The sequence below is a fragment of the Dunckerocampus dactyliophorus genome, chromosome 1, assembly GCF_027744805.1.
Source record: "Dunckerocampus dactyliophorus isolate RoL2022-P2 chromosome 1, RoL_Ddac_1.1, whole genome shotgun sequence".
NCBI lineage: Eukaryota > Metazoa > Chordata > Actinopteri > Syngnathiformes > Syngnathidae > Dunckerocampus > Dunckerocampus dactyliophorus.
Window position 1 is genome coordinate 14,299,216 of NC_072819.1, and position 23,783 is coordinate 14,322,998.

The following is a 23,783-nucleotide window of genomic DNA, read 5'->3' on the forward strand; positions in this document are numbered from 1 at the left end:
ATCACGAGTCCTTTTCACTATAAATTTGTTTAATACTGGATATGTTAGAAGCGAACCTGCGTATTTGTAACATCTTCCTAATAAAGTCGTAAAAGTAAGTTCGTTAAAATGTTACTTTGAAAAGATGCGCGAGGGGAGGTGGAGCGTGTTGTGATGTCATTGATGTGCTGAGAAGCAACATGGCGGCAGACTACTGGGAGCGACAAGAATCCTTCACACTAACACGCTGAACAGAGCCAAAGATAAGCCAGGTGACACCCGGGCGACGCCTCTCGGTGAGTAACCTCGCCATGTTCACGTTTGATACCGGAACCGCCTCAAAGAGAGCATCAAAGACGTTTGCCGGACGGCTCTTCCTCCGCCTCTATTGAGAACACAAGCTGTGCAGCAAATAGACGGCTCCCGCCTCCCCCAAAACATAGTCACGGCCGGAATAGGTAGTAGGAGGTGAGCACGCAGTCACTTGCTAATTGCTGTCTACAACAAGCTCAAAAAGAACGTGTGGACGTTACTGTCACGTAATGGCGTCATAACGTGGCACAGACATATAGCTGTCAGTTCTTAGCATGTTAATTTTAGCTGTCAGCTCATCGCATGTAAAAGTGTTAGCTGACTGCTCTTAGCCTGTTAATTGTTTTGTCAGTTGGTTTAGCTGGTTAGCTATGGTCTCCCATGTCATTAGTGTGTTGCCAGAAGCAATATAGACCACAATATGGACAACCCCAAATACTAAACTCTAGAGCAGCACTCAAGTGGTACCAGTGTGTCAGGTTACCATGGTAACAGATGAAGTGATCTTGATGACCACTGCCCCCATTTCCTGTGTGTGACTTGTGTACCCCTTCAGGTTTGCGTTCCACACTGGCTGCCCCGCCCCCCTCAGCTTCACGCCCCCCCCTCATGGAGAGGATGAGGAAGATCAAGCGTCAACTCTCTCTCACCCTGGGGAGGGGAGGGGCTGGGGGAGGAGATAGGACGCTGAGTGACCACCAGGAAATGACATCACACAGCGACTCAGGTAATACTGGACATTTTGATTTAGCAGTGTGCTTTCATGCGCTATGTCTCAAATGGAATACTTTTGTATGTACACTTCAATATGTATGCTATGTACACTGCGTAATTTCGACAGCGCAGTGCTGTCCCAAATCGATAAGTTGTTGCACTCTTACCGGAAATAATGATTGCAATATAAATCCGCTTTCTGCTCATCTTCCTTTATCCTTTATAATTGTGAATTGCAACCACTTGTTTTTCTAAGGCGCTTGCTAGGGTGGCTTTGTGTGAGAGCACACAGTAGGCGACGCATCCTGAAAAACATTTGGGAAAATTGACCATTTGAATGGCCAGCCCTCTGCTACGTAGTATCCTCTCCCACGCCTTTGTATGAGCTGCATCACCTAGTTGTAATCTCCTGGAAATTATATGGTGACATAATGGCATACATATTCAGACTAATGAAAACAAACAATTCCATCATTTAGTTACATGATTCGAGTGCTGCAACGAATGATTATTTTTGTAGTCATTTAATCTGAAGCTGGGCCGCACGGTGGTCTACTGGTTAGCATGTTGGCCAATTAATAGTCTGGAGATCGGGAAGACTTGGATTCGATTCTCCCTTGGGCATTTCTGTGTGGAGTTTGCATGTTCTCCCCGTGTGTGCGTGGGTTTTCTCCGGGTACTATGGTTTCCTCCCACATTAATTGGCGACTCGAAATTGTCCATACGTATGAATGTGAGTGTGAATGGTTGTTTGTCTATATGTGCCCTGCGATTGGCTGGCGACCAGTCCAGCGTGTTCCCCGCCTGTCGCCCGAAGTCAGCTGGGATAGGCTCCAGCATGCCCCCGTGACCCTGAAGAGGAGAAGCGGTGGATGGATTAATCTGAAGCTTGATGTTTCGATTAATCAAGTAATTGGTTAGGCACTAGACGGACCAAATCAACATTAACTAAACACAAAACAGTTGGTGGTTTGGTCTGCAACATATCAGAAAAGAGGCCAAAATAAATAAATAAAAAAATCCATCACATCACACCAATGTCAAAGCTTATTTGTGTGGATATCTTGTGTTGCCAACACAAAGATAATAGGTCTGTTTTCATGGATGACTAAGGAAATTAAAAAGTATTCACATTTAAGGGGCTGCAATCAGAGGACTTTTCTTTTTTTTTAAATGAAATGATTGATCGCATAGCAAAATAGTTGTGGACTTATTGGAGAATCAAATAATCATCAATCCATTGATTAATTATTGCAGCTCTAATGATACAGATCTATTTGCTGAGTCTGGAAAAAGTCTATAATTTTGAAATGTCAAATCCATATGAACCCTGAGAGGCATGTTAAGTGCAACGTCTGAGTATTGACAGTGCACGTAGGCTACTTCTCTTCGTGAAAACTCTTATGCACTCAAAAGATTAATTTGAGTGTGGAAGTGCACAAATTGAGACACACAAATAGTCTTACAACTATTTACAACAATATATTTCTTTATATATTAAAACAACTAAAAAAGTATATTGCAGGTCCCTGCTAAATGTAGGGGTTATGTTCCAAGAACCTCTGTAAATGGCATGGATAAAAAATGCTTATTTTTCATACTCTATCCCCTATAGATTGTGTGTGTATATGGGAGATTCTCCTGAAAGGGGTACCAGCAAAAATGTTGTCACTTTGAGAGGCATTACGTACAAACTCCAGTGATTTTGAAGCTGTAGCTGTAGCTAGAAAATACTTTCTCTGTGTGTGTTGTGTATAAAACACAATATGCTGTCAATTTCAGCCCATTAATTTAATGACATGAAAAGACGAAGTAAATAATACAAAACGATAGAACTTAAGCTTCATCTGCTGTGATTTCTGAAGTATATAACACCTCATTGTACACCATATGCATTTTCCATCCATCCATCCATCCATCCATCCATCCATCCATCCATCCATCCATCCATCCATTCCATCCATTTTCCTCCACTTGTTCGGGTCGCGGGGGCAGCAGTCTCAGTAGGGAAGCCCAGACTTCTCGGTCCCCTGCCACCTCCTCCAGCTCCACCGGGAGGACACCAAGGCCTTCTCAGGCCAGCTGTGAGTCATAAACCCTCCAGCGTGTCCTAGGTCTGCCCGGAACACCTCACCAGGGAGGCATCCGAACTAGATGCCCGAGCCACCTCAACTGGCTCCTCTCGATGTGAAGGAGCAACGGCTCTACTCTGAGTCATCCTGTCGGATGACTGAGCTCCTCACCCTATCTCTTAGTCCAGCTACCCTACGGAGGAAAGTCATTTCAGCAGCTTGCATCCACGATCTCGTTCTTTCGGTCAAAATCCAAATCTCATGACCATAGGTGAGAGCTTTGCCTTCCGGCTCAGCTCTCTCTTCACCACGACGGTCCGGTACAGCGACCGCATTACTGCAGACGCTGCACTGATCCGCCTAACGAACCCACAGCATTTCCGTGTGTGGAATTAAATTATGGATCGGATTGAGTAAGGAACTCAAACAAAGTACAGAGATGAGCAAATTCAAAAAACAGTACAAGCAGTTGATGTTTGCTAAATACAAGGCAGAAGAGTCTTGATCATCACAATGATGTTGTTATTTTATTTTATTTTTTTTTTGTTTATAAAAAAAGTTATGTTCTTTATTCATATTTATTTTAAACATTTATTTATTATTATTATTTATTATTATTATTATTATTATTATTATTAATGTATATGTGTGTGTGTGTGTGTGTGTGTGTGTGTGTGTGTGTATATATATATATATATATACACATTTTTTTGGGGGAGGGGGCGTGTCTTACCGTTATCTATTATGTATTATCATGACTATCACAGAAAACATGACATGGAATGCAGGAAGTGAACAAAATGTACTGTACTAAATGTAGAATGGATGGGGGGTAGGATTAAATAAGCTTTGCTTCTTCCTACTCCTTTTGGACATGTGGAACTGTAAAAAAAATGATTCATGAGATGTATTCCATTGTAACCTTCATGTTCAAATAAACTACTGTAAACCAAACCAAACCAAACGCTCCAACCTTCCCTCAGTCGTGAACAAGACCCCGAGAGGCTTTAACTCCTCCACCTGGGCTAGGACCTCATTCCCAACCCAGAGGGAGCAATGCACTCTTTTCCGACTGAGAACCATGGCCTCGGATTTGGAGGTGCTGAGTCTCAACCCGGAAGCTTCACACTGAGATGCAAACCGTCCCCGTAAACACTGAAGGTCACATCAAGACCACGTCGTCTGCAAATATTGTATTGTATTGTATTTGTACTTTATTTATCCCACAGCGGGGAAATTTACTTGTTACAGCAGCAAGCAAGATATGCAATAGCAGAGATGAGATCCTAAAGCCACCAAACTGGACTCCCTCGATGCCTTGGCTGTGCCTAGAAATTCTGTCCATGAAAATTATATGAACAGAATCGGTGACAAAGGCCAGCCTTGGCGGATGCCAACGTTAACCGGAAACACCGGAACCTTACTGCTGGCAATGCGAACCAGGCCCCTGCTCCGGTTGTACAAGGACCGAATGGCATGTAGTAGCGCACCACCAATCCCGTACTCCCGTACTTTGTCCTGGCGCCGTTCGGCTGTCGTGTTTTTTTTTTATCCTTGTTAAAACATATTGCTCCTGCTGTCGTCCTCCTCCACGTCCTACTCCTTGAACCGAAGATTCATTTAGCCTGTTGGCTTCTTCTTCTTCTTCTGTTGTTTATTGACGGTTAGGAAGCGGATCATGCAGTTAGCTAGTTTGCTAGCAATGGCACGAAAGAGATTGATTGACAATGGTCTACAGCCGATCAGGATGCAGAACACAATGGACGGGTTCTCTCTTAGCCAATAAGGACTGTTGTGGCTCTATATTTGGCCGGCTATGGTCTACTGTGGGTTTCTAATATGCTCGTACAGGCACGTAAACACACAGAGGGGGTGGAGCTGCACGTGTCTTATGATGAGTATGCAACACCCTCTACTGGTAGCAGTAGTAAATACAATAACATACAACAGCACCAAAAGACGTAGAACACAATGCACTTTCATATGCTATTAAGAAACATGCAAAATTGCACTTTTAAAAACCCGCAGATCCGCAAAAAGGTGAACCGAGATGTAACGAGGGAATAATATAATAAAAGGGAATCGAGGAAGTCTTTATCCGTCTACATTGACACACTATGTGAACTTCAGAGAAAAAAAACTACCGCTGGAGGTGCAGCAGAGCCTTCATCCTGACAGTCAACATTTACTGAGGCGTTTGGTGGCCAAAGTAAATACAAACAAAACAGCACAAAACGGTGCATGCTCACAGACAGTCTCATTTGCTACATATTGGACTTCCTGTTAAGGAATAATACCCAATGTTCATTATTTATTCAAGTGCAATTTTTTTTACAGAGACTTGATACTCCATTTTATTGTTATTGTTGTGTGTGCTTTTTATTGGAGTGCTTTCTTAGTAGAGACAGTGTCTATTTTTTAAAATTGTTTTTGGTTATGATTGTGATTTTTATTTAAGTGCAGTTTTTGCTAAAAGTGGCAGTCCATTTTATTTTCATTTGGGTTTTTTTTGTCATTTTTGTTTGTTTAATTTATTACATTGTTTGTTTGTTTAATGTATTTTATTTAAAATCTGTTGTTGATGATAATGTTAAATACTCTTGAGAAATTAAGGTTTATCGCTTTTGATACGATATACTCGCATTATTATGCCATATAATTAATGAAAAAAGTTGTCAATTATATCGATTATCAACAATAATTTGTAGGACAATTATCGTCCAGCAAAATTTGTCATCATGACAGGCCTAGCGTTATATAAATAAAATAGACATCTTTATTTTCCCTGATTGACTGTTCCTACTGACAGAGGCAGGCAGCCACCGACCTTCATCAGGGGGAGTGAAAATTCGAGGATCATCTTCATCGGTTCAGTCTCTTCTCCAGTCGTACAGTCGCAGACCTCGTGGTCTGGGACGCAGTCTGAGCTCATACTTGAACCACAGCAGCAGACTTGGTAGGACTCAAGTACCAGGTCACTGGAACGTTCTCATGTCCCTTGTCCTCACAACACCTGCCCTGTGTCTTAGCAGAGATCGTCCATGAGGACGTCAAGATGAGCTCTGACGGCGAAAACGAACCCACGTCTTCCTCGGACGACGTCCAAAGTCCAGTTCGAGTTAGACTGAGGACCAAGAAGATCTCCACTGAGGTGCGTGCATGCACACGCTAGCCAACTTCATTGAGACACACGGAAAAATATTTGAAAAAATTGTTCAAATGGTGGCCACACAGTCAGGAGATTGAGGGTTCGAATCGCCATTTGAGCATCTCTGTGTGGAGTTTGCATGTTCGCCCGTAGGTGGCTTTTCTCCGAGTACTCTTGACTTTCGCCCACATTCTAAAAATATGAACATTAGGTTAATTGGAGACTCTAAATTGTTCATAGGTGTGAATGCTTGTTTGTACATATGTACGCTGCGATTGGCTGGCGACTTGTTCACCGCTCGCTCAAAGTCAGCTGGGATAGGCTCCGGCTTATCCGTCACCCGAACAAGGACAAGTGGTATAGAAAATGGATGGCTCTCCAAACGGTCGTCATGCATGATGTAATGTAATCTACCGCACCAGCTACACCCTCCTGACTTTGCTGGGAGGCTCCAGGAAAATAGCAGAACTCCTGACATTACGGGCCTCTTATATACATGCAATTTAAGTACTAGGGTTGTCACAAGATCTCGTAACAAGATTTCGCAAGATTAAAACGTGACAAGGTTTCTCGTTCAGAAAAAATGGTCTCCTGGGCACTACTGTAGGCCTGTGACGATAATGAATTTATCACACAATAAAAAGAGCTCGATATTTTTGCCGGCCTCAATTTATTGCCTTGTGCATGCGTGTCTGTTTTCTGAAACTTCCGCCTCTTAACAGGCAGAAAGAGGGTTGACGGTGCATTGGTTTCAGCACCTTGGCTTGTTTGTTCCATAGAACAACGGCATGAACGAAGTGAGCCCTTTTGTCAGTCATACAGTCTCTTTGTCTCAGTGGGTGGAAGCGAGGCACAGAGTACACAGAGTGCAGAAGAGTGCAACATAGTAGAAATTAAATTAGTATATGCAATATATTGTCATATTAAAATAAAACGAGCCAATCTCGTGTATTGCAGTAAATACACAACAACTCCTGTACTTTGACAATATATTTGTGTCTCTTTCAGGACATCAACAAACGTTTGTCCTTGCCGGCGGACATTCGTCTTCCAGACGGTTACCTGGAGAAGTGCAATGTGATTGGTCCAGCTCTGTTTGAACAGCCAATTAGCAGGCGGCTGCGTAGAGTCTCTTTGGTATGTCTATTGTGGTGGGCGTGGGAATCGCAGAGTCACTGACTAGTCACTGACTACCGATATTAATGACGATATTTTGTCAGTGGGTAATATCGCATCTTTTGTGTGCAGTCAGAGATCGGCTTTGGCAAACTTGAGACGTATGTTAAACTGGACAAACTGGGAGAGGTTAGGACCCTGTCCCTCAATTATCTGCATGTCTGTCCATTACCTGTCTGACTGTCTCTCACCTGTGTGTGTTTCCTGTTTAGGGTACCTATGCGACAGTGTACAAAGGTCGCAGTAAGCTGACAGACAACTTGGTGGCTTTGAAGGAAATTCGTCTGGAGCATGAAGAAGGAGCTCCATGTACAGCAATCAGAGAAGGTGCTTGGGTTCAGGGTTCAGTGTGTGTGTTTGTGCGTGTTGTGGGTCTTGAAGTATGTGAATGTTAAGTGACGTGTGCTGTTTGTCTTCATCAGTGTCTCTGCTGAAGGACCTGAAACATGCCAACATAGTGACGCTTCATGACATCATCCACACACAGAAGTCCCTCACACTGGTCTTTGAGTACCTGGTGAGACACACACACACACACACACACACACACACACACACACGTAGAAGTTTTCTGTGTACAGTCGTCCCTCGCCACTTTGCAGTTGAAATTTTGCAGCTTCATTCTATCACGTTTTTTTCAAAAATATATTGATTAATCTCGTTGAACATTACAAATATTCGTTGTATTATACAAATACTAGTAAAAAAAAAAAAAAAAAGCAGAATTATTGTACTTTTTTGTGCTTAAATTAAGCATTTTCATGCATATAAAGGGCTAAATGAAGTAAAACGCAAATATAAGGCATTAAGAAGACACATTCAAAGACAATGTGAATGATATGTAGCATGCTACACTGGTCACTAGGCATCAGTAATATTACTGCAATGTTCGGTGAGACACACACACCAGACTTGATTGCCGGAACAATAGGCTTTTATTGCAGGTTTGAATAATCTCAACAGGCACAATAATCTAATCTAAGAAAAAGCCTTTATAAAAACACGGGCTACTGTTGCGGCCGTAACCCGCACTCAAAACTCAAGTCTGAACCTACAGCGTCACTTCCTGTCTGCCCGCCACTCTGTTTCACGAGGGAACACATTTATAACACCACACATGAGCATGAAACTTATTTATGTCTTAAATGGCATATTTACTCCTATTATGCTTACTATATTGGGTAATAGGAGTGGAAAGGTGACTATACAGCTGTTAGTTCATGTGTAGAGGGCTTTAATAATGTTAAAAAATGTATGTAGAAGGTCATAAACAGGTTTTCTACTCTATAATGATGAAAATATTAAATTTATAAGGACTCCTGTAGGAGTAGTTGTAGTGATGTCAGCCATGTGCCAGTATGCATAAAAAAGTAAATGGGTCAGTTTTTCTCATACCTACAGTTGATTATTTTTCCATATAACGTGATCAAGCCTTTTCAACATTCCACACTGCAAACATATGTATGATGAGAGCTGCTATTGTGTCGAATTGATATCGGTATCGACCAATACACAAGGCTGCAATGTCCGTATCGTTTCAGAAGTGAAAAGTTGTATTGGGACACCCATAATACTTATGTGGTATGCACACTGGGTCCCTGAGTTGGGGGTGGGGGTTGAAACCTTGCTTCAGCAGATTTCCGAACATTTTCTTTTTCCATAGTTGGACTTTAACTCTTTACTCTGGTTCAATTTGTTTATGTCACATTTAGTATATTAGTGTTTTGCTAAGATTGTTATACAGTGTTCCTGTTTTTGCTGAAATTTTATGTTGACATGAAGTTTGTGATGACATGCATTGTAATATTGTCAACTTCATCATTATGTTTAAGCAACGTGAAACAACACCAGCAACGTGACTACAGTCCAGTTACACAGCATCACACTGACTTCTGGTTCAGTGCAAAGTACGCTTCAAAATAAAGGCCTGGCTGTATTGACCTACCACAGCAACAAAATGCGCATTTATTTATTTATTACAATTTGTAGCCACCGTAGGAAAGATTTTCACATGTACGAAAGCTTTATTGTCATTGGTGTCAAGACATACAACTAAATTACGACAGCAGCTTTGTTAGATAAGACTATAAAATATTGTATGAAAACAGAAGAATATAAATAAAAATGTGCACAAATGGAGAAAAACCATGTCAACAAACAAAAAGCCTTTATTGTGGCCCATGTCTCTGGCCAAAGTCACAAGTAAATGTGCAAGCAAATGGCTAGTGTCAGTTTTGATTTTGGTTATGTCAATAACAGTCATCCAGTCTAAGGTGCATTGACATAAATGGGTTCCATTGTACTATAGTTTATAAAAAAAAATTATCTAAAAACTCACTAATGTGTGTATTTGTGTGTTTTAGGACAAAGATTTGAAACAGTACCTGGACGACTGTGGCAACGTCATACATGTGCACAATGTCAAAGTGCGTCACTCTTCTTCTCGCGCCTTATATTTAGCGATTGTTATTAAATCTCCACATTTGTTGACATGTTGTTCTTGTTCCCAGCTTTTCCTCTTCCAGTTACTGCGAGGTTTGTCATACTGTCATCGCAGGAAAGTTCTCCATCGAGACCTCAAGCCCCAAAACCTGCTCATCAACGAGCGAGGAGAACTTAAACTTGCCGACTTTGGTGAGACTTCATGTGTTTCTGGTCTTTTTCCGTGTGGTTCTGGTGTGTGTCCGTGTGATTCTAGTTGTTGTCCTTGGGGTCGGTGTTGTAGGTCTGGCCCGGGCCAAGTCGATTCCGACCAAGACGTACTCTAACGAGGTGGTGACCCTTTGGTACCGCCCACCAGACATTCTGCTTGGCAGCACTGATTACTCCACACACATTGACATGTGGTCAGTGCAGCATCACTTTGTTACCATTAAAACTCACATTTCTTCTCACCTCACCTATGTTTGTGTGTGGGTGCAGGGGTGTGGGCTGTATCTTGTATGAGATGACAACTGGTCGGCCATTGTTTCCTGGTTCCACGGTGGAGGAGGAGCTTCACTTCATTTTTAAGTTGTTGGGTCAGAACCAAACCTCTTTTTAATTCACTTTTTTCACACAAACAGATATTTACATGTGTTGTTTGGTTTAGTTTAGTTTATTAAGATCCCAATTAGCTGCTGCAATAACTAGCTATTCTTCCTCGGGTCTAAAGACTTCAAAAGACTTTTTTTTTTTTTTAGCATAAAGTATACAGTTGTCCCTTGTTGATAGCTTTTAATTGGTTGCAGACCTGACCGTGATAAGTTAAATGTAACATAAGTTAAATGTAGTTAAATAAGCAGCATGTCGGCAGGAAATGCTCCCAGTCAGTCAAGCGGAGTGCTCATCTAAGTCAGACAACAACACTTACAGATTTTGGAACTCGGCGCACACATAAGGCAATTTGGAGAAAATTTAAGACTTTTAAGTGCGCCTTATGGTCGTGAAGATACAGTATTAGAGCCCTGTTGGCATGAAATAAAACCTCTGGAGTTACCTTTACACTTGTATTACCCAATATAGTAGACATAATAATAGAAAATAAGCCATCTTAGACATAAATAAGATAAGAGACTCGCACGTTAGCATTGACAGTGTACTTCCTGGTGGCTATTGTCTCATCAATGTAACGTTACAGACCTCTAGAGACCAGTATAGAATACTACTCTATTGCCACTGTTTGTGGTTAAGAAGAGACTCATGATGCACTTCAAATGCTTTATTAACAAGGAGATAACAGCTAACCTGAGCGATGTTCGAACCGCAATGTAGCGAGGGACGACTGTACACATGTTCAACATGCACGACAAAAGGGAGTACACGGGTATTCATACATGACAACAACATCACATTCCAAAATTGTGTGTGTTTAATGTAGGAACGCCAACTGAAGAGAGCTGGCCTGGAATCAATTCCAACGAGGAATTTGTGGCAGCAAACTATCCTCAATACCCCCCCGAGAACCTGAGTGATCACACACCCAGGTCATTGCTGCCACACAACAATGACATGAGCACACACCCAGGCAACTACATGACTGCATGTCTGTGTGCACCATTCATATTGTGTTTTGTGTGCTCAGGCTCAGTAGTGACGGCGTCCAGCTGTTGTCAAAGTTCCTGCAGGTCAGTCATCACACATCCCATCACAAACCACCACAGTCATTCAATATGATGTTTGGACAATACAACTATGTTAGCATATTTCTATTTTTCTGTCCTATGATGCTTGTGTGTAGTTTGTAGGAAAGAAAAGAACTTCAGCCGACGAGGCCATGAGTCATTGTTACTTCAGAAAACTCGGAAGCAGAGTTTGCACGCTTCCTGACAGTAAGTGCACACTTTGGGACACCAGTGCCATACTCGTACACATCCAGAGAGGATGTCTCACTCTGATGTTTATTTCAGCCACATCCATCTTCACTTTGCCCGAAATTCAACTGGAACCAGAAAAATTGAGATCAGCTGATCAAGGTATCACACATGGGCCTTTTGCGTAAAGTGGAACCATCTTAAATCTGTCGACAACACATTTTAGTCCACCATGTTGTTGTTACTAAAGTACCTGCATGGTCGACCGCTTTTGTCGACATGAGATTTAAGACCCAATGGGGTCATTTTTATGAAAAATAGGTTGGTTTATGTCAACATGTTTTGTGGTATTGTAAACTTTCTAGTCTAATTGCACAACATTAAAATGTGCACACATGACTTTCTTTTCAATGCAAAGTAAGCTTCAAAATAAAAGCATGGCAGTGTGAACCTGGAAATATATAAAAACAGAAGAATCAAAATGAAAATATGCACAAAAGATGGCAACAAACTGCCATAGGTTCAAAAATACCTTTATCATCACCCATTCTCCGTATGTCTTTGGCCAAAGTCACAAGGAAATTTGCAATCAATGGCTAGTTTTAGTTTTGGTTATGTTGATAACTACCGTCAATATAAACAGGTTCACTGTATAAATAAATATTTTTCTACCGTCTTGTCACTTATCCAGGTTGTAGGAACAATAAATAACTTCACTTTTAGGTGCTCATTTAGAATCAGAAATAGCTTATATGAAAGGCAGAGGCATCTAGATCAGGGGTCTCCAACCTTTATTCTTGTAACAGCTACTTTTACAAAATTAAAATGGCAGAGAGCTACTAATTTTTGTAACATTTATTTTCATCGCCTATTTCAACTTTTTTGCCACATTAATAAAACGTTGGTATCCACAACTCACACTTTATATTAAAACAACAAAAATCCTTTTGCTCATCTGCATCTTTCTTTTGTATGCATTTCTTCAGGGGTCTCCAACTTGCATCACCATGAGAGATACTTTGACAGTGAGGTCACCTATTTGTATGCTATTTATTGTACTTTATGTACAAAGCAGATCTCCACTCACACAGTGTGGTCATTGTTTTTATGCTTGTCATTAGTCATTTAATAGAGACATAATGTCAGTATTGAACACTAATATAGATAAATACAAAGAGTTTAAACAAATATTTAATATACCCCCATGGTCAGCTGCTTAAAACCAGCTGGTGACTCGGATGTCCCGCCCTCTTGTAATTTGGAAGGTAATGGGCAACAACAATTTAGAGAGAACTAAACAATTGTGTTGCATTTGCAAAGGTCCATGTCTTGCAGAAAGTGTAGACAGTGCCGGAATATCGTGGCTTGTGGTTACATCCAGTGTGGGGGTGAACAAGAGATGTGCAGAGTGGATGGTAACATCAACAGTTTGAAGTATCGAAAAAATACATGCTGCTCATTACCTTCCAAATCGCAAGAGAATGCAAATTCTTCAACAGGATGGCGCTCCTTCTCATAGGTCGGGCTCCACATCAAGGTTACCGATAGTGGAAAAAGTTAAAGATGCTCCAGGATTGGCCAGCCCACTCAGCAGACATGAACATTATTGAGCATATTTGAGCAAGAAAGCAGTACTGCTTTCTTTGCAATTCCAGATGATTTTATCAATTAGTTATTTGAGTCATTGCTGAGATGTATGGATGGAGCCCTCCAAGCTCATGGGAGTCATACACAATATTAATTCTTCTTACCACGGCACCCTGACTTTATGTTCTGATGTTTTTGGTGCACGTTTGTGTTTTCATAGGAAAATATCATCTCTACCGTGCATTATTTTGGTATGTGACAAGACTTTTGTCCTAACACAATTTGACCTTTCTGCCCTAATTAAATGACAAAACTCAATGAATCGACCAGTCAAGGGTGTATTGTATCCTGCCTCTCACACAAGGTCAGCTGGGATAGGCCGGCCCCACCACCCTAGTGAGGACAAGTGGCACAGAAAATGGAACTTAATGAGTGATACAAGGCTTTATTTTGCTATAATAAGCATAATCCAGAGGCTTTTGCCCTTCATATAAGCAATTTCTGAATCCAAATGAGCAACTAAAAGTTAAGTTATTTATTGTTCCTACAGCTTGCATAAGTGACAAGACTATTGTCAGGGACTGTAGTCATTTAGAACTAGTAGAAATTTTACTTCTCTTTAAAAATGATATTTTAGTAAGGAAATTTAACTAAAATTTAAATTGTGTTTTTTTTCTTCAGTAAACAGTCTGAGCAGGAGGCGGAGTCTCCTCTTCTGACATCGCTGTCAAGTGTCCAGGTGGCAAATGTTTGCATGCACAGTGACCAATCAGAGGACAGGACATTGTTTCCGTGGCAACAGGTCTTCCATTTTTATGATCTGCTCTGAGGTCATTTTAGTGTTGGTGTCATTGATCATCATTGTGCTAAAGGGAACGGTTCCCCCATGAACTGAAAGAGTTCTCCTGGAAGCAATGTTTGTGCGTGTGACTGTAGAGCAACATTCATGTGTATTACTGTAAATAATCACAATACACATGTCCAGTTCATTAGGGACGGCTTTCTGTCGTCACAGGAACTATCAAGTCATAAAGCCTTCCCAAAGGTTGGCAGGGCAGTCCTTAATAAACTGGCAAAAAGGCATCTGATGAGCGATCACACACCATCAAGTCAACTCCGTCTCTTAATCGGTCCAATCAGCTTGCAGAATGTCTGACACTCATGCATCAGATGGTGGTGTTTATTGTTTGTACTTTCAAGTGATTATTTATATGATTTTAAAGCTTCAGGAAGTCACTCATGTTTTATCGGTGCTGAAGTCATTTCAAACTGAAGAAGAAAAATAGTCGATTTTATTGTTAGTGATGTAATGTGGGAGAGCCAACTTCATCATGTGACTGTTGAATGTAGTGACATTGGCTGAGTTTACATTTTTATTTGCTGTGGATAAAAGCGGAGAAAACAGAATTTGTACGTGGCAACTGTGACGATTTACGTTGAACTTTTATTTGATCAGCACAAGAAGGGAAACTTTTTATTTTGAAATATGTCTAATGTGATGCTGTTTTGTTCCTCAACTGAACTCAGATTCTGTTTTCTCTGCTGCTTCTGTAAATGACACCAAAGCTCTCTGCAATATAGCGCAATGCATGATGGGATTCTTCAATATTCTTCCAGCGTCTTCTCGTGTAGTACTCGCAATATATTTACACCACCAAATATTAAAAGTTTGTATTTATTCTCAATGCTGCTTCAGATTCTCATGTTTGGTCAGGAGTCTCTAACAGTGACCTCACACATGTAAACATATTTGAAAAGACATGGAATAAAACTTGCTACACCTTGAGAGAGGGGGTGTGACAGTGAGTTGATGATGTCATAGGGTGACTGGTTGAAAAAGGAGGCCATACTGATTTATCGCTCAATGCTTCTGTCTGACGATAACATGACCAGCCAGTGTGATGCCACATTCCACCGAGTATAGAAGTTATACAGCGTGAGCTTCTTGTCCTCTGTATTTGCTAGTCCACCTGACAGTGTTGCCAAGGTAATGCACATCCATGTATTTGGGAGAGGCAGAGTCTCTGAAGGGAGGCGCATATCAACCAGCTTCAACTGTTCGGACCATTTCTGGCCACTGCCGCTACACACCGCTGTGCTCCTTGATCCAGTTTCGATATTTGGTGACTCTTGTGTAGACGCCGGGTTTGTTCCTGCGAGCGCAACCGTCTCCCCAGCTCACCACCCCAGCCAGGAAGACCCGCCCACTCTGGCTGGTGACAGACAGCGGTCCCCCAGAGTCGCCCTTATTGGAGAGTACAACGTTTACATGCATTTCCATGGAGACAATGATGTGTTTGTAATAAGGTCACATGATAAATGACAAGGAAGTTGGACATCGTGCGTAGGGAACACGGAATATTCTAGAAGCAACTTCTTCACTTTTGCCAATGGTTGTTCTCCATGGAGACAGCGTCTGGTCCCTTCTAGTCACAAGCAAGCCTGGAGTCACCTGCAGTCACATTCACTTTTATTGAGGAGCGCTGACTCGGTGTGATTACCTGGCAGGCGTCCACACCACCTTTGAGGACGCCGGCGCACAACATTCCGTCCGTGACCTCATTCTTCATCAGACTGTTGCACACGGAGCTGTTGATGATGCGGACTTCAGCCTTTTGCAAGACGCTCGCCGCTACGCCTGTCAGGTGACACAAGGACACTGTCAGAATGCTTAATGACAGTGGTGCAGGCATTTTGGACACTGTAGTATTTGCCCACCTCCCTCTCTGGTAGCGCCCCAGCCGGTGATCCAGGCCTGGCGGCCTGAGGGAAAGTGGTGCGTTGGCGAGGGTAGGCAGATGGGCCAGATGTGCTGGTTGAGCGGGACATCCGAGTCGAGCTCCATTAGCGCCACATCGTTGTCAAAAGTGACCGGGTCGAAGTGGCGGTGGACCACAATCCGCCTCACCTTCCTCCTCACTGTCCACTTGTTGGCGCTACTCTGCGTGTGCTGCCCCAGGAAGGCTTCCCATTGATCAGCCTGAGAGTACCTGCCACACAGGAAGCCAAGGTCAGCTGCTGACAATGGCCACTTCCTTTCCGCATGTATTTGTATAACATTGGAATGTAATTGGTCATCTTGTTTAACATGCCCCTTTCAACCTGACGTCTTGATAGACATGTTGGCACATGACAGTCATTCTGATGACAATTTTTTGCTTGCACCTGGTTGGACCCTTGTCCTGGACGCAGTGGGCGGCGGTCAGCAGCCAGCGGTGGCTCAACAAAGAAGCTCCACACACGTGACCTTTGCCCCCAGCATGGAGGCTGACCTGCCAGGGCCACTCACCTTCCTGCGACACCTGACCGCCAACGATACGAGAGCTGCGGTATGGCCGCAAGCCACACTCTAAAAACACAAGTTGACATGATGACTGTGCGCGTGTTAGTGCATGTGCACGAGCTGGACATACGACATGATTCCTCATCCGACGCATCCTTGCAGTCCTCCTCGTCATCGCACTCGGGGTTGACTTTGTTGACACAGCCTCCGTCTCTGCAGCGAAAGCTTAAGTCGGAACACACTGTCATGGCGGCAGCTGCATGAAAGCACAAATGCTGTTGTTTACACGTACTTTGACAGCTACTATGCGTCACACACATTAACTCACGTGTCATCAAGATCGACCATTTTGAAAAATAATTAATCTTTAGATGAAAAGCAGCATCCTTCTTACATTTTTCACATTTGGACTCATCAGAACCATCTGTGCAGTCTTCTTTCCTGTCACACACCATCGCCGATGGGACGCAGGGACCGTTCCTACAGCGAAATTCGCTGGAAGTGCAGGCGCCTACCAACAAACACAAAGTTCAGCTCAAAGTTCTCAACCACATCAAAAAATATAATGGAAAAATTCCCTCACCGCAGTTGCTCTCGTCCGAGTTGTCTCCACAGTCGTCGACGCCGTCACACGCCCAGAACTTGGCCTTACAGCGGCCATTTTCACACCTCATGTGGGACGCCTCGCATGCTGAGACACGTGATAACGTGAGCACGGATGAGGACTTGCAGCACAACTTCCTGTTGAGAACAAAAATGGGAACTCACTGCAGTCGTCTTCATCGCTGGCATCTTTGCAGTCATCCATGCCGTCGCATCTCAGACTCAAGTCCACGCACAATTCGTTGTTGCACCGGAAGCGGCCCGGACACGCTACTCGAAGACACAACTCAAGACGGTCACACAGGTGCAAGAGCACAAGCAAAAACTGGTGGGAAACTGTCTTACGGTCACTCGGGACAAACGCCTCAAAATCAGCGACAAAACCACGGTCCACGTAGGATGAGTCCGAGTTAAACTTGACGGTCATCACATTGCTTCTGCTTGCCACCACAGTGCTTCCCGCTTTTGCCCCACACAGTCTGCATCATAGAGACAGGAAGTGACCTCAGCATGGAAGTCTAAAGTGAAGCTTCATGGAGTCTTAAGTGCGGACATGACAAGACGAAAACAACCTCTGACCGTTGACCTCCACGTAATCTCGTGAGCAATCACTGGAGTCATTTCCAACGTAGAACTTTCTGAACTCGAGTTTGACCAGCTTGTCATTTGACACCTGAAAAACAACAAACTCGTGCTTGAAGAAGAATGCGATATACGCAAATCTGTCCTGACAAATTGGAGATCCATGATGTCTCTTTTCAGTTGACTTAGCTGTTAAAGATGTTTAATTGCAATTAGCCTTTTTTCCGGCATGAGCTAATGATGAATAGTAGTTACTGGCCTGTATATTCCACACACACGTGGTCCGAGGTGGGTAGCTCGATGGGAAGAACGGCGAGGAGAAGAAGCCGACGTCGCTGCTTAGAGTTCCTCCACAGCCTGCTAGTAGCACAGTGGTCAAAGGTCAAAGTCACATCCAAAAGGCTAATATGAACAATTGAAAAACACAATAAAGTGTCATGTGCCCACCTGGTGGCCCCCGAGAGACCTGTGAATAGTTGGCCCTGAAGCCCGGGAAGTTCTTCTCCTTGTTGGTGACCAGTGTCAACAACATGACGTTCCCAGATGACACAAAAGACAGCGAATGGTGAGGAAAGCCACAATGTCTGCAGACATAACATATTTTGTTGCACGACGACGTAAAAGTCCACTTTGTCAAGTGCGAGGTGACATGAATTGCGTGGGGCCTGACTCTGTGATGGCAGCATGCTCGATGGGCGCTAGCGAGTCATAGATCTTGACAAAGTCGTTCTGGCAGTTGTCCTCCAAGATCAGTGTGTCGAAGTCCAGACGCACACGGTGAGCGGGGTCAGCCCGCATGCGCCACTGCAGGTAGACGCTGGAGGGGTATGAGGAATCAGGAAATCCCGGCGACTGAATGATTCCGCCCTCTTGGACGTGCACGTTAAAAGACTTCTTGACTGGAAATGAGCGCAGCCTGGTTTAGTGTTTACCTCATTACTGTCTGCCAATCAACTACTGTATGTCACAGAAAAAAACCTCTCTCACCCAGTAGGGATGATGATGTCATCCGTGGATCGATGGCTGCACACACAAACATTTTTTTTTAACTATCATGGTTGTTTCATGCTAGTAGCTGAGAGTTGGTCAATTAATCTCTTCATTTACATAACCATTGATCAAGAAATTTCAAAATTTGCTACAGGAGGTCCAACCTCGCGTTACAACACTGTTGATGTTGAGCGAGTCGTCAGGTTTCACCAACACTCTTCCTTGTCGACTTTGTTGACTTTGCGCCGGCGTTTGCAGTGATTTGATAGCAGCGTCGACAGAAGCCTGTTGAGGGGCAGGGATGTCAAACTCCGACTGGTAGTACGCCATCACCGAGTCACCACCCCCATCGCTGCAGCAGGAGAAACATGGAAAAGGTATGTCTTTGGAACATGCCATTTCACTGGAAGTGGTTGTCCTACTTCCTGTTTTACTCTGCAACGTTTCATTGGATTTTATTTGCCATTTTGTTTATTTAGTTGATCTGCTGACTGATGTGACATCACAGCTGAAGCAGGATGCTAATTCTACACTGGACCACACCACAATATCCTACTGCAGGGTGCACGCTTCCTCGTTCAAGTCGGTCTGTCAAGTCATGTGACCCACCTGAAGGCATCCACGGACGAGCGTGTGAAGTATTTGAGCAACACTGCGTTTTTGGAGTAAATGGCTTGTAGCTGTAAGACAAAATGTTAGCTTCAGCAAAGGCTGAACTCCATCATTTAAGCACCACTCTGCCACACACCTGCTGGCTGACCAGAGAAGATAACTTGGAGAACTGGATGCTGCTGGAGTCCTCGTACGCTGGCAGGAAACGTTGCTTGACAATCTCCATGGAGCCCACGTAGACGCGTGTCACCGCGACATCGCTGCGCACTGGCAACACAAAACAGTCTCACACAAACATGCTATCTGACACTGTGGCCGATAATTTTTGCGATGTGGGCGTGTCCCCATGAGGGCCGTCTGTGTATGAGAGACACCTTCAAATGCCCACACACACACATACACACACACACACACACACACAAAATATCAGCTCACGATGAAAGCGCCACACGAGCAGTCCAGTCAGTAGACTCAGAGCGACTGCTGCCAACACAAAGCCGACGCCCATCCATAGCCTTCTATGCCCAGGCTTCTTCTCCAGCTTTTTGGCATTAGGGGCGGGAAGGAACTGAAGGGTGGTGTCCAAGTCCAAATCCTGGTGAAATTTGGAGGAGGTTGCCATGGTAACACAGTACATTAAAATCAACATATTCCTGCAAGTTTTTTTTTCTTCCATAAACACAAAAATTTTTTTTCTCATCCTGACAAACCAGTTGGACCGGTAGTGACGTCACTAGACTCACCTGTCTTGGACAGAACTTCTCTCCCGTGTCCATAATGACGTCACTCTCCGCTCGTGGTGGTCTCGATCAATTCGCGTGCGAGTCCTCCATCAGCTTGCGCGCGCGGCGCGCCCTTGGAAGTTACACAGCAAAACGTTTCCAAACAGTTTGGAGGAAGAATTCCAAAATGTTGATCTGGTAGATCGAGGTAGGCTTGTGTTAAAGGAGGTTAAAAGATGACGATGCTGCGTCTTGGTGGTTTTCTAGCACCAAAATTCAAAAAGAAAAGGAAAAAACGAAAAGTGCTCGTCCCTCGTCGGCGAAGTTGTTTTCCCATGATGCACCGCGCGGCTTCTCCACCTGTGATGGGCGTGGTTTGCAATGACAATAGAGGGGCGTGACCACTGACAAGTAGCAACCAATTTGGATGAACACCAGGAAGTGAATGAACCAACTAAGTCTGGCAATCTTAACTTTTTTTTAAGTGAGCAAACTTATTTCCACATCCAGTACATATTTCTCATGAAAATAACAACTCATTACGACCAATTTAATTCCTCTCGTCGATCGACAGTTATTACGCTTAAAGGAGCACTAAAGTGTGGCTCAGACTGGATTTTTGCTTCCCACAAGGGTCGACGGGAAGGTGTTAGTACTGTAGATGCTTACACGGACTGCTGAACATGAGGGAACAAAGACAACATGGACAACATTACCTCATGGTCATGTCCACAGGCATGCAAGTGAGTTTAGGTAACTACTGCACTGTTAAATCACCTCCTTTTGCCCGGCTAACCAAAGTGCTCCGCGGGGGCCATTTTCTGCCCCTTTTTCCGAATAAGACCCCTGGTTTATGTAGACATATTCAAACAATTACACCAAAACCTTTACTTTCATGCACTGTTATAAAGTATTTTTTATATTTGGGGATGTTGTATTTTTACATACATTTGCCCTGTTCATGGGCACTGTAAGGGCACTGTTCCACCATTGTGTCATTGTAAACATACGACCCTCGTCCAACCAGTGCCTAAAGACTTTTTAGTGATCCCACTAGTTTCTAAAGACTAGTTAGTAAGTCTAAGCAGTCTCTAGCTACTTTTAGTAAGTCAAACAAGTAGTTTTTTTTGCGTTCTTAGTCAGACATTAGAACAAATAAGTGTTGTATCTTTGAGCTGCTAAGCATGAAGAAACATCAGTCACCACTAGAGGTCACTATTAACTCATAACTACGCCTCTCTGAACGCGCGCACGCACACGTGCTGATTGGAGTGGCAGGCAGAGGTGGCGAAGTTTCACATTCGTTAAATGGGCAGAACTGCACTAGAACCTCACAGCTGAGAAGTCATGATGTGAGCCCCCCTCCTCCACCTGGGAGGAGGCACTTCCTGCGGTAAGTTTCTCATTCTTCATTAATTTACCTTTAAAGGTGTGCTTATGGTGATTATTGTTATTGTTCATTTACTCTGGATAGTTAATCCATCAATAGACACTTGCATTGTAGTTCTGGTGATTAGGATGGTGGTAATGCAGCGTGGTGGCCATGTGGATCAGGTTCCAGTCTCAGCTCAGACCTCTCTGTGGAGATTGTGCTTGTGGTTTCCTCCCACAGTTGTCCATACCTTAGGTATGAATGTGACTGACTGGCTGTCTATACAGTATGAGTCCTGTGATTGACTGGCGACCAGTCCGGGGTGGGTCAGCTGGTACAGGCTCCAGCTCTCCATGACCCTGAACAGGATGAGTGAGAGGTATAAAATAAAAATGCATTAATTATTAATGCAATATATTATTAGATATTACACTAATTTGCTGTGTCATCTATAACACAAAGTTAAGATGTGGATGTTTATACTTCAGGTTGATTACCATATATTGAACTACATTAGATTGGTTTTAGCATCTTTAATGTACAAAATAAATCAAAGTGGGCCCGCCACATCCTTTAATTGCTTTGAATGCTGCTTTCAATGGAGCATTTTAGGACACTCCTGTCCTATGATATCGATTAGAATAAAAAAAAAAATAGTTTAGGCATATTTTCACTTAAAAGTGCAATGTTTTGGTTGTGGAAGTTCAATGTACTACTGCACTAAATGTAAGTTGTCATCACTGATTGATATGTTTCAGGCACCAAGAGCAGGATGAAGATCAAGTGAACATCGCATCAGAATGAGATCATCAGTCTGCGCCCCACCCTCCCTCCTCTTCCTCCTCCTCTTCTTCATTTTCTTTTTGGGGCGTCAGCATCACATTGCCGCCCGGCTCTCGTGGCTTCGCCTCCTCATGTCCTTTTGCTTGTGGACAGATGCGCTGAAGGTGATGGCCTCTCATCAACACTTCCACCCACACTCCATCAAGATCCCGGGCGACATCACGCTGGGCGGCCTGTTTCCCATCCATGCCCGCGGACCCCATGGTCTGCCCTGCGGTGAGCTGAAGAAGGAGAAGGGCATCCACCGCATGGAGGCCATGTTGTACGCTTTGGACCAAATCAACAGCGACCCCGAGCTGCTGCCCAACATCACGCTGGGTGCTCGCATCCTGGACACGTGCTCCAGGGACACGTACGCCCTGGAACAGTCCCTGACCTTTGTCCAGGCCCTGATCCAGAAGGACACGTCTGACATCCGTTGCTCCAATGGAGAACCGCCGGTCATCCGAAAACCAGAGCGTGTGGTGGCGGTTGTTGGTGCCTCAGCCAGCTCTGTGTCCATCATGGTGGCCAACATACTGCGTCTCTTTGAGGTAACCCACACGGTGATGTTAAAACATTCTACACCAGGGGTGTCCAAACGTTTTTTCCACAGAAGGCCATGCACAGAAAAAAATTATGGATTATTGTATACATTTTGTGCAAGTGTAATATATAATAATACATCTTATTAATAATGAATTCATAACATTTTTTACCATATGCCGAGGGCCAATAAAAAAATATAAAGAGTTGTGGGTTGAAAATGGACACACTTTGTTCTCCACGGACCACTCTAAGCGCTGTTTTTGGTCTAATTAAGAAGAGATAGAATAGAGCCGCACAAAAAAAATGCAATCTCGATTCACACTCGCATGTGATATAATTTCAAAATAACGAAACACTTTAAAATTTTACTTAACGAGCTACATCACAAACAACCTTTTTACACAAGGACTCAAGATGACCGCCGGTCAGGGCGTGTTGTCTCCATTGCCCTGGTTCAATCTGCTAGCGGCCGACGCCACCGGAGAGGTTTGCGGGCTATCATCCATCAGCTCACGGGAGGTGCGATTGCATTAATTAATCCACTTAATACGTCCATGGATGTACTGTCGAGTGAGCGAGCGTTTAATGACTTGATAGATTATAATCAAGACATCCTGCAAGATTAAAACGTGACGAGATGTCTCATTCAGAAAACTGTCACACATAGAATAACAGTGAACAGAGTGAGACCTCTTGTCAGTCATACAGTCGCTGTGTCTCTGTGGGGGAGGCGGGGTCACTAGCATACACACAGCAAAAGACTGGAGCCTTGTGAGGAGCAATGCAAGGTAACCACTGTTGCCAACTTTTCAGTAAGAAAAGTAGCTAGATGACGTCATCATCTAATTTGCATATCATTTACATATGATGTTGTAAAATGCTGTAGGAAAAAAAGCATAATCTCATACGAGAGACTCAAAAAAGTGAGTAAACACCTTAATTACGTTAAGAACAACAAATAAACTTGG

General features: G+C 43.4%; 3 protein-coding genes across 7 annotated transcripts in view; 2 read left to right on the forward strand and 1 right to left on the reverse strand.

Annotated features, from left to right (window-relative positions):
• The first annotated feature begins 140 nt into the window (after positions 1 to 140).
• cdk16 (cyclin-dependent kinase 16) lies at positions 141 to 14,965 on the forward strand. 2 transcript variants are annotated; one of them, XM_054767676.1, is made up of 17 exons: positions 142 to 275; positions 848 to 1,018; positions 5,887 to 6,033; positions 6,110 to 6,228; positions 7,234 to 7,362; positions 7,474 to 7,530; positions 7,614 to 7,728; positions 7,824 to 7,918; positions 9,765 to 9,827; positions 9,912 to 10,035; positions 10,127 to 10,247; positions 10,324 to 10,421; positions 11,261 to 11,366; positions 11,465 to 11,507; positions 11,621 to 11,711; positions 11,790 to 11,855; positions 13,962 to 14,965. In XM_054767676.1, the coding sequence occupies exons 2-17, from the start codon at positions 901 to 903 to the stop codon at positions 13,997 to 13,999; spliced, it is 1,530 nt and encodes a 509-aa protein (XP_054623651.1). In that variant the 5' UTR covers positions 142 to 275; positions 848 to 900; the 3' UTR covers positions 14,000 to 14,965. The 2 variants fall into 2 exon arrangements, with proteins under 2 accessions (XP_054623659.1, XP_054623651.1); XM_054767684.1 differs by lacking the exon at positions 5,887 to 6,033 and having other exon boundaries at positions 141 to 275.
• LOC129176992 (suppressor of tumorigenicity 14 protein-like) lies at positions 14,940 to 20,431 on the reverse strand. 3 transcript variants are annotated; one of them, XM_054767657.1, is made up of 19 exons: positions 20,094 to 20,431; positions 19,786 to 19,945; positions 19,487 to 19,617; positions 19,348 to 19,418; positions 18,903 to 19,090; positions 18,736 to 18,771; positions 18,419 to 18,647; positions 18,196 to 18,332; positions 18,008 to 18,105; positions 17,739 to 17,839; positions 17,512 to 17,645; positions 17,332 to 17,436; positions 17,147 to 17,254; positions 16,958 to 17,074; positions 16,694 to 16,819; positions 16,446 to 16,629; positions 15,999 to 16,270; positions 15,782 to 15,918; positions 14,940 to 15,525 (listed from the first exon to the last, which is right to left on the reverse strand). In XM_054767657.1, the coding sequence occupies exons 1-19, from the start codon at positions 20,124 to 20,126 to the stop codon at positions 15,364 to 15,366; spliced, it is 2,529 nt and encodes an 842-aa protein (XP_054623632.1). In that variant the 5' UTR covers positions 20,127 to 20,431; the 3' UTR covers positions 14,940 to 15,363. The 3 variants fall into 3 exon arrangements, with proteins under 3 accessions (XP_054623632.1, XP_054623623.1, XP_054623640.1); XM_054767648.1 differs by having other exon boundaries at positions 18,008 to 18,108; XM_054767665.1 differs by lacking the exons at positions 19,348 to 19,418; positions 19,786 to 19,945; positions 20,094 to 20,431 and having other exon boundaries at positions 18,008 to 18,108.
• A 47-nt stretch (positions 20,432 to 20,478) lies between these two features.
• grm6a (glutamate receptor, metabotropic 6a) overlaps positions 20,479 to 23,783 on the forward strand; it is a 36,923-nt gene continuing 33,618 nt past the window's right edge. Inside the window, exons 1-2 of one of the 2 annotated variants that reach the window (XM_054767626.1) lie at positions 20,479 to 21,465; positions 22,203 to 22,820. In XM_054767626.1, coding sequence (XP_054623601.1) covers positions 22,245 to 22,820 — 576 coding nt within the window. In that variant the 5' untranslated portion in view covers positions 20,479 to 21,465; positions 22,203 to 22,244. The remainder of the gene's footprint in view (positions 21,466 to 22,202; positions 22,821 to 23,783) is intronic. The other variant, XM_054767617.1, reaches the window with a different exon arrangement.

What these genes read in the sequence shown, in the direction of transcription:
- cdk16 (XM_054767676.1), top strand. Translation starts at nt 901, where the DNA reads ATGGAGAGGATGAGGAAGATCAAGCGTCAACTCTCTCTCACCCTGGGG. An exon ending in CCAAGAAGATCTCCACTGAG is followed by an intron (nt 6,229 to 7,233) that starts GTGCGTGCATGC and finishes TGTCTCTTTCAG; the next exon opens with GACATCAACAAACGTTTGTC. An exon ending in CTGAGTGATCACACACCCAG is followed by an intron (nt 11,367 to 11,464) that starts GTCATTGCTGCC and finishes TTGTGTGCTCAG; the next exon opens with GCTCAGTAGTGACGGCGTCC.
- LOC129176992 (XM_054767648.1), bottom strand. Translation starts at nt 20,126, where the DNA reads ATGGACACGGGAGAGAAGTTCTGTCCAAGACAG. An exon ending in CAACAGTGTTGTAACGCGAG is followed by an intron (nt 18,772 to 18,902) that starts GTTGGACCTCCT and finishes TTGTGTGTGCAG; the next exon opens with CCATCGATCCACGGATGACA. An exon ending in GGCGTTTGTCCCGAGTGACC is followed by an intron (nt 17,437 to 17,511) that starts GTAAGACAGTTT and finishes GTCTTCGAGTAG; the next exon opens with CGTGTCCGGGCCGCTTCCGG.